This window comes from Tupaia chinensis, unplaced genomic scaffold, assembly GCF_000334495.1.
Source record: "Tupaia chinensis unplaced genomic scaffold, TupChi_1.0 Scaffold143644_1, whole genome shotgun sequence".
Lineage (NCBI taxonomy): Eukaryota > Metazoa > Chordata > Mammalia > Scandentia > Tupaiidae > Tupaia > Tupaia belangeri.
In genome coordinates this window covers 541918-551137 of record NW_006203492.1, presented here as the reverse complement: position 1 = coordinate 551137, position 9220 = coordinate 541918, and the positions used below count along the sequence as shown (strand labels likewise).

Sequence of the window (9220 nt, the reverse complement as noted above, 5' to 3'; positions counted from 1 at the left end):
GGAAAGAGAGAAATAACCCCAAGGGGCGATCCTTCTTCTCCATGCTTCTCCCGGGACTTTGGGCATGCGTGCACACACACCCAGCCTGCTTTCCTCTCTGTTTTCAGTAGAGGTTTGTGCTCTAGGGCGCGTGCACTTGCCAGAAAGACACAGAGAGACAGAGAGACAGAAAGCGAGAAATCACCCCCCAGGGGGATGGCCACGCCGCAATCCCTTCTCCTCCATTCTCCTCTCGGGATCTTGGGCACACACGCACACGCGCCCGGCCTGAGTTTAAGCCACCGGGTCCGGGACTCAAACTGTGGTCGACTACATGGGAGTCCAGCGACATAGCCATGACGCCATCTGCTGGTTCTCGTTTTTCTTTTTTTAAGAATTATTTAATTTGGGGCCAGCAGGGTGCATGGTGGTTAAGGGCACTGGATTCCCACATAGTTGTTTACAGTTCGAGTCCCAGACCTGGTGGCTAGCTTTCTTTCTCTCTGTCTCTCTCTCTCTCTGGTCAAATAAATTAATCAAATTTTAAAAAAATGTTTAATGTTATTTATTTATTATTATTACTTTATTTAAATTTGACCAGAAAGGAAGAGAGAGAGAATGAGAAAGCAAGCTGCCAGATCGGGACTTGAACTGTGGTCAGGCACGTGGGAGTCTAGCACCCTCCACCAGCATGCCACCTGCCAACCCCTGTTTATGCTTATTTTTAAGGAAGTGTTTATTTGATTTATGAACATTCTTATTTGCCTAGAGAGGGATGGAGAGAGGGGGAGAGTGAGAAAGCCAGCCGCCAGGTCCAGGTCTTGAACTGTGGGCGGCCATGTGGGGGGCCAGCACTTGAACCACCACGCCACCTGCTGGCTCAGAATCAATACCGTTAGGCCATTTCTTTGTCTTGGTTTCAATGTGCTAGAGGGTGTCTGTGGTTGCCGAGAGGGGGAGAACCCGCCCTTCATCAGGCACGGGCATGGGACCAGCCCTCCTCCTCCTCCCTTCTCCTCTCGGGATGGTGGCAGGAGGGTGGTTTTCAATGCGCCGGGGTCGGGACTCGAACTCTGCTGCCAGCAGGTGGGACGCCAATGCCTTAACCACCCCCACCGGCTGGGCTTTAAGGCCATTTCCAGACAAGCCCGGAGGAGGGCTGCCCCGCCAGGCATTGCCCCATGCATGTGGCGAGTCCGGGGGTCCCCGCGTGCCCCGGGTGTGCCAGGCTGGGGGTGGGGGAATGTGCCGGGGCGGGGTGGACACCCGGGCGGCTCCAGTGACGGCTCCCGGCCCGTTCCGCAGAGTGCGACCCGGAGGAGGGCGAGCAGACGCGCACATGGCGGCTGTCTCTGCTCATCGCGCTGGGGACGCTGCTGGCCGCGGTGTGCACGCTGATCCTCTGCAAACGGTGAGCCTCGGGGCTGGGCGCCCTCCCTGCGGGGCCCACTCACAGCCTCCACGTCCCCCCGGGCCGCCCGGCGCTCCACGCCCCTGCGTCTCCGAGATGCACCGCAGGGCCAGAGCCTCTCCCTGTTCCAGGACGCTTGTCCCCTCACGAGGTCCCTGGACGCCCGGTCTCCCACACCATGGAAATGGAGAGCCCTCGTTCGAGACCTTCCTGCCCTGATCCCAGCGCCCGGTTCGCCGGCCCCCTTCACACCAGGCAGACTCTCCCTCCTAACTCCCCAGAACACCCCAAGCTTTGAGGCCCTCGGGGTCTGTCTCCGGCCGGTGTCCCCTTCCGTCCCAGCCCGCGGCCCCAGGGTGAACTGGCCTCGACGGGGGTCCCCTTCAGGGATGGGGGCCACCAGGCTTCCTAGAAGGCACGGTGGCCAGGCGGGGGACACTTGATGGGACAAGGAGGGGGTCCTGGGCCTCTAGGAAAAGGCACCATTCCATGGTTCTGGGTTCTAATCCCGGGACCCGGCCGGCCCTCTCCCAGCTCCAATGTCTGCAGTTCCTCACAGCTCCCAGTCCCCTGTGAACTGGAGAGGGGGGCCCTCCATGGAGACACAGCCGCTGGGGACCTCCCCACCCGGCAGGCCTCAGGGAGAGCATGTCCAGGAAGCAGAGCGTGGAGGGGCAGGACTGAGGGCTGTCTGAGAGCAGAGCGGCTAAGCTTTGTGCATAGGGAGTGGAATCCCACGCGGCCCACCCTGGTTCAAATCCTGGCTCCACTGGTTTGAAAAATACCCTGGGTGCGTGTGCGTGCATGCCCAGGATCCCAGGAGGATTATGGAGAAGGGACTGCAGCATGACTAGCCCCTACAGCGTGTGCTTCCCAACTTTCCCTCTCACTGTCTCTGTCTCTCTTGCTGGTGAGCACACGTGCCCTAAGGCAAAAAAAACTCTTAAGAAAAGGGGGGGGGGCTCTGTCTGGCGAACGCACATGCCCTATAGCAAAAACCTCTCAAAAAACAAAAAACGGGGGGGGGGACCAGCAGATGGCATAACGGTTACACTGCCGGACCCCTACATGGTTGACTATGGTTCAGATCCTGGACCTGGTGGCTTAGAACTATTTTTTTAATTTAACTTGATTGATTGATTGATTGATTTTAATTTGACCTGAGAGGGACTGAACAAGCGAGCGAGAGAGTGATATAGACCGTGAGTGAGAAAGCAAGCCGCCAGGACCGGGACTCGAACCAGGGTCGGCCATGTGGGAGTCCAGCGCCCTTGACCACCACACCACCTGCTGGATCCGGTGGCTTAAAACTTAAGCAGGCGCGTGTGCGTGGGTGCCCCAGATCCCGAGAGGAGAGTGGAGGAGAAGGGATTGCGGCGTGGCCATCCTCCCTGGGGAGCGATTTCTGGCTTTCTGTCTGTGTCTGTCTGGCGAGCGCACGCGCCCTATAACAAAATTCTCAATAAAAATAAAGAAAGAAGACCGTGGCCGGACCACACTCAGGTGCCCACACTGTAGGGCATATCCCACGCTTGCCATGGCGGGGTGCTCTGTCACCTGGAAAAGGACACTGTCCAAGGTGTCCCCAGTGGGTGTAGCCCGGCCCTAGCAGGTGCAGACGAGGCAGTGCACGCCCGGCCACGAGGTGTCCGTGGTGCGCCCTGGGGCACGGGGCCTGGCTCTGAGCCTGCAAACTCCCTCAGCTGGGCCGTGCCTGCCCCTGGGGGCCAGGGAGGGCGCCCCGTGGAGAAGGGGCCTGTCACGCCTCCTTGGCGTCCCTGTGGGTCTTGGGTGGACACTGAGCCCTCCCGGGACGGGCTGGCGGGGCGGATTAGGGTACACGGATTGCGTTCATCCCAGGTCCACGCTGAGGCAGAAGATCTTTCCCCCCATCCCGCACATGAAGAACCACCTCGGCGAAAGCTTCCACAACAAGCTGGTACGTGTCCGGGGGCTCTGGGGACGCCAGGGGATGGGCATCAGGGCCCTCCGGCAGCCGCGGGGTGAAGGGGGTGGGCCCTGGGCCTTCTCCAGTGGGGGACTTACACCCTGGGTGGAGCAGGTTCTGGGACAGGTGTGGAGCACATGGCCAGGGCTCCATCCCCTCACCTTACTCCCCTGCCTTGCAGATGGTCTGGGAGGCTGGCGGAGCAGACCTGGAGGACTGCCCGGTGACGGAGGTGCACGAAACCTTTCGCCCTGGAGAGCTGTGCCTCTCCCTGACGGGCCAGGAACCAGCTCCCCGGTGACGGGACATTTACTCCAGGGGGAAGAGATGCTAATCGTCAGGGGCTGGCACCCGGGCACCTTTGCACTGTGTTCATTTAATAAAAAAATGCTTTCTACCCGGTGCCTGCCCTCCCACCCCAGGGCCGCCCAGGACACCCATCCAGGTTGGCGGCAGGTGGGGCTCACGGCAGCTCGCGGCCCTGCCTCCTCTCCTCTCCTCTGCTGCGCTCTTAGCAAGACAGATTCACAAAACCCGCCGGAAACTGGGGCAGAAGGGAGAGCCCTTTTATGCACCCAGTTTATGGTGCAAAAACCTTTTTTAGTGTTTTTTGCCTAAGGGCGTGTGTACTCGCTGGAGAGACAGAGATGGAAAGTGAGAAACCACTCCCCCAGGGGGGATGGCCACGCCATGGTCCATCCTCCTCCCTGGATCTTGGGCAAACACGTACATTCAGCGTGCATTTTTAATTTTCTGCTATAGGGCTCATGCGCTCTCTAGAAAGACAGAGACAGAGATAAAGAGAGAGAAATCACCCCCCAGGGGGGATTGGCCACACCGCAATCCCTTCTCCATTCTCCTCTCAGGATCTTGGGCACACACGCACACGCGCTCATCATGAGTTTTAAGCCACCAGGTCTGGGACTCAAACTGCAGTCGATTACATGGGAGTCCAGCGACATAGCCATTACGCCACCTGCTGGCCCCGAGGGTGCACAATTTTCAAGCTACTGGATCTGAGACTTGAACATGGTCAGCCACGTGGGCGTCCAGAGACGTAACCTCTACAGCATCTGCTGGCCCCGGTGCATAAACCTGGGCAATCCACGTGGCTTCCTGTCCCTTTCCGGAGCTCCCTTCCCTTCTCCCTGTGCGGCAGCCGGGAAGGGCCTGAGGTCCCTCTTCCAGGTGTGCACAGAGGCTTTCTTGCAGACAGACCAGGAGTGGCCGTGGTGGGTGGCTGTCCCCAACAGAGGTGGGTCGTCATGATGTGGGCCACCGGCCTGGTCTGTGGTTCCTTCCCGTAGACCACAGCCCTCCCTGTCCCCGTCCAGCCTGGGTCTCTGCCCCGGAGCCCCCAGCGAGGTGCAGACAGGAGCCCCGGGGGCTGCCAGACTGAGGCCACTCACAGCTGACCCTGTCCTGCCTCATGAAGCCCCTCCCCGGCTGCTCACCTCACTCCCAGTCCAGGCAGGCAAGTGGCCCTCACCTGCCTGCCGGTCTGGGAGCCCACCAGGGGTGCAGGTCCCTGTAACTCAGGCACCAGGTCATCAAGGCTTTCTTGAACTTGGCATTTGTATTTTCCTTTTGCATCCCACCCTTCCAGTGCATCTTTAATATGTTTATCAACTATTTTAAATGCAGCGGGTGCTGCCGTGGTGCAGGCGCTGGCCACGCCTACTTGGCCAACCACTGTTCAAGTCCCAGACCTGCTGGCTTGCTTCCTCACTTGCCCCGTGGACCCGTCTCTGGTCAAATATAAATGAATGCAATCAATCAATTAGGTCTTTCTTTTTAAAAAACGTAACATATAAAGTCTAGCAGATGGTGTAGGTTATGCTGCTGGACTCCCGTGTAGTTGACCATGGTTCGAATTTCAGACCGGGTGGTTCGAAAACTCACCCTGAGCTTGTGTGTCTGCATGCGCTCAATTATCCCGAGAAGGGACTGTGGTGTGGCCATCCCCTCTGGGGGCGATTTCTCACTCTGGCAAGCACATGCATCCCACAGCCAGAAAAAAAAAAAAAAAATCAACCCACAAAACGGAAAAAATAACTGGGCAAAAGAATGTCCCAAGACTGTGGGCTGGCGGGCAGCGTGGAGAAGGTTCTGAACTCCCACGTGGCCAGGCAGAGACTGGGCCCCAGGCCCGGAGGCCTGAATCCTCCTTCCTCCCCGCGGAGCACACGTTCACTGTACCAAGTTGAAATGACACCAACGGTAATCCCCGAGGACTGAACCAGGCAATCGACAGTCACTGCACACGGACAAGGAAGCCGATCCCTGGGAGTCACGCCAGGTGGCACCCACAGGGCCTGGATGACAAGGTTTCCTGGGTGGCTTTTTCAGGCCCCACCTAGCACATGGCCAGCGTAGGACTCCAAACCAGTGTCCACCTCCCAATTTTGGTCTCATTAGCAAGAGGGTCTGTACTGAAGACTCAGGCCAAGGCGGGGCTAAGATGAGAGCCTAATTCCCACAGCTGGAAGTTCTGGAAAGGCCAGGAATGCAGGGCCTGAAGCAGCCAGAGCCGGACAGGTCCCAAGTGCCCGCCTTGGAGCCTGAACCTGGGCAGAGGCGGCTGCTGGCGAGAGCTGGCTGCATCCCAGGCATGGCCACAGATATGGCTTGTCCCTGTTGTCACCTGCAGGGCCATCTCGTTAGGGACAGGGTGAGTGGCAGAAGCACCCCGAGGAGCAGGTTTAGAGGACACCCTGCTCTGAACAGGGGTCCCCCGAGAATGGTTGAAACCTTCACCTTGGAGGCCGAGGGAGGACAGGGAGCCTTCACCCTGGGCTGTGCCTGCCCACCACTCGCCCAGGGTCCCCAAAGCTCGGCCGACCCCTCCCCGCGGCCATTTCCACCTGCAGCCCTCACCCTCCCAGGCTGGGTTCCTGCGGGGCGCGTTGCCCTCCGCCCCCACAGCCCCCCACGGCCCCCGAGCACAGCGCCATGCACACGGGAGGCTCTGGGTGTCCTGACTTTATTCTGCGGAAATGCCCAACGAGAATGTTAGCTGCGAGGACTCGGCTGTGCAAAAGGGCGAGTGCTTCAGTACAAACGGGGTCGTGGTCCTGTCTGCAATAAATACGTGACCGCGCCCGGGCCCGGGGAGCGGCGGGCCCTGGGCTGAGGGCGGGGAGCCGGCCGGCCTGGCCCGCGGGGGCGCACCGTTCCCCTCGCCGTCCTCAGCACGTGGACATCGGGGTGCCGGTGGCAACATGATCACAATGGGCCCTGAGCCCCCCAAGCCCTCCACGGCGTGGAGGGCCGGGCGGGGCGACTGGAATTTCTGGAAGGTCATGGTCCGTGAGTGGGGGTCCTACGTGGGCCGCCGCGCCGGGCTGGCCGCCTAGATCACCTTCTTGAGCTCGTCGTACAGCACCAGCACGAAGGCGCCCCCCATGCCCCGGAGCACGTTGGACCATGCGCCCTTGAAGAAGGCCTTGCCGCCCTCGTCCTTCAGGATCTTCCGCCAGCAGTCCAAGGTCCCCGTGTACATGATGTCCGCTGCCGGGAGAGACACAGGGACAGAGTCAGGGTCTTGCCGACGAGGGCCCCCAGGACCGGGCGTGGGCCTCCACCCTGAATGTCCTGGAAACAGGGTCCCCCGTGCAGGACTGAGGTCACGGCACTCCCACCCCCGGAGCCTGGCCCAGGGCAGACAGGGGTGCAAGTGGTCAGAGCCCCTCAGTCAGGACTCGTCCCTGGCCTTTGCAGGACGTCTGTACACAGAGCTGCCGGAGCCATGTGGACGGCCTGGCTCTGGCACTGCCCCCAGGACCGAGGCCGCCACCCTCCCGACCGCGGGCACTGACCTCCCTTGCGTCCGGACTGCATCATCATGCGCCTGCGCACGGTGTCGAAGGGGTAGGACACCACGCCAGCCACCGCTGTCACCGTCTGCGCGATCATCCAGCTCACCACGATGTGCGTGTTCTTGGGGTCAGGGAGCATGCCTGCGGGCGGGGGGGCCCGCGTGAGCCGAGCCCTGCACGCATGCGCACCCACAGCCCCTACCCGGTGACCGCCACGGCGCGGACCTGCACCCGGCCAGCTCAGGGACAGACAGAAGGGCCTCCCGGGAGCCGTCGCCCAGAGCAGCCCCGTGTCCCGGAGGCCGGCGACCTTACAGGCCTGAACCATCCAGCCCAGGTTCACCTCTGCAGCCTCAGGAGGCCACTGTGCCTGCAGGGAGGGTGTCTGCGGAGAAGACTGGGGGGAATGGGGCACCGCGGTGGCCGCGACCCGGTAGGAAAACAGGACAGGACCAGCAGGTGGCATAATGGTTACATTGCTGGACTCCCGCAGTGTGAGAGAGCCAACCGCGGTTCGAGTCCCAGCCCGGTGCCTTGAAATGCACTCCAAGTGGGTGTGCGTGTGCACCCCAAGTCCCGACAGAACAGAGGAGCAGGGATTGGGGCATGGTCGCCCCTGGGGGCAATGCCTCCCTCTCCCAAGCAAAAGCACATGCACCACGGGGCAAAAACCTTTACAGAACAGGGGGTGAGGACGGGGCTAGGGAGGGGCAGCCCGGCCCGGCTGGGACCGTGGCGCCCGGCGCACTCACCCTTGGCCGTGTCGTAGACGCCGAAGTAGGCGGCGCGGTAGATGATGATGCCCTGCACGGACACGCTGAAGCCCTGGTACAGGCCCCGGAGCCCGTCCGACTTGGTGATCTTCACCAGGCAGTCTCCTAGGCCCTTGAACTCCCGCTCCGTGCCCGACTTGCCCACGTCGGCCGCCAGGCGGGTCCGGGCGAAATCCAGGGGGTACACGAAGCAGAGCGAGGTGGCGCCGGCCGCCCCTCCGGAGGCCAGGTTGCCGGCGAAGTAGCGCCAGAACTGCGTGTGCTTGTCCACGCCGCCCAGGAAGATCTGCTTGTACTTGTCCTTGAAGGCGAAGTTGAGGGCTTGGGTGGGGAAGTAGCGGATGACGTTGGCCAGGTTGCCCCTCCAGAAGGACAGCACGCCCTGCTCCTTGGGGATGCGCACGATGCAGTCCACGATGCCCTTGTACTGCTTGTCGGCGGCGATCTGCTTACTGGCGTGCTGCACCTGCAGGGTGGGGACAGGTGGGTTCAGGGCAGGCCCGGGTCTACTTGCCCAGAGACCCTGAGCAGAGACGACCGGGTCCTGGGTGCCCCAGCGATGTTAGGAACTTACTTTATTTCTTTAGAGACTTTTTGCTATACAGCAGTAGTGCTTGTCAGCAAGACAGAATGCAAAATAAATATCCAACCCCAGGGATAGGGACACACCCAACCCCTTCTCCTTTCGAGATTTTAAGCACGCACGCACAGGCACCCGGCCTGACTTGTAACCTGCCGGGCCCGGGCCTCGAACCACGTTCAACTACATGGGAGCCCAGCGACGTCTCCATGACGCCACCTGCTGGTGGCCGGACGCCCCTTCTGAAGGCCAGAGCTGTGCACAGCCAGGAGCGAGACTGCTGCAAGATTGTAACCGGGCCCACGGGGCCCTCGTGACCATGTTGCCAACGCGCGCTACTTTTCCAAAAGCACCCCTCGGGCTCGCGAGCACACGCACCGGCTGCCAGCGTGCGTGCACGGCCACGAACCCTTCGCAAACATTCCCGGGAAGCGGCCCGAGGACGTTCGTCCAGCCCCCGGGGTCACGGTGACCCGGCTCAAGGTCAAGGGTGCCCCACGCGGGGTCTGTTCACGCGCGGGGCCCCGCGCGCATGCGCCCCCCAGCCCGCGCCGCGGCTCCCTGAACTGCGCGCCCACTGCGCAGGCGCGGACGTCGGGAACTGGCGCGGACTGCGCACGCGCTCCCGCAGACCCGCCCCCCCCCTGCGCAGACAGCAGCGCCCACGTGACGCGCGCCCCGGAAGCTGGCGGCGCGCGGACAAAGCGGGCG

At 61.6% G+C, this 9220-nt stretch overlaps 2 protein-coding genes across 3 annotated transcripts in view; one reads left to right on the top strand and one right to left on the bottom strand.

The window, feature by feature from the left end:
* The window catches only part of IL3RA (interleukin 3 receptor subunit alpha), a 32308-nt gene extending 28573 nt beyond the window's left edge, over positions 1 to 3735 (top strand). For both annotated transcript variants that reach the window (XM_027766713.1, XM_006164525.2), the window contains exons 9-11: positions 1285 to 1390; positions 3251 to 3329; positions 3520 to 3735. In XM_027766713.1, coding sequence (XP_027622514.1) covers positions 1285 to 1390; positions 3251 to 3329; positions 3520 to 3639 — 305 coding nt within the window. In that variant the 3' untranslated portion in view covers positions 3640 to 3735. The remainder of the gene's footprint in view (positions 1 to 1284; positions 1391 to 3250; positions 3330 to 3519) is intronic.
* Positions 3736 to 6305: 2570 nt separating this feature from the next.
* Positions 6306 to 8401, bottom strand: SLC25A6 (solute carrier family 25 member 6; the record flags this gene model as incomplete). Its single annotated transcript, XM_014582521.1, is given in 3 exon segments — positions 6306 to 6848; positions 7157 to 7297; positions 7909 to 8401. Coding segments are annotated over 3 exon segments (792 nt in total), but the record flags the coding sequence as incomplete, so codon positions are not given.
* Between the last annotated feature and the right edge of the window lie 819 nt (positions 8402 to 9220).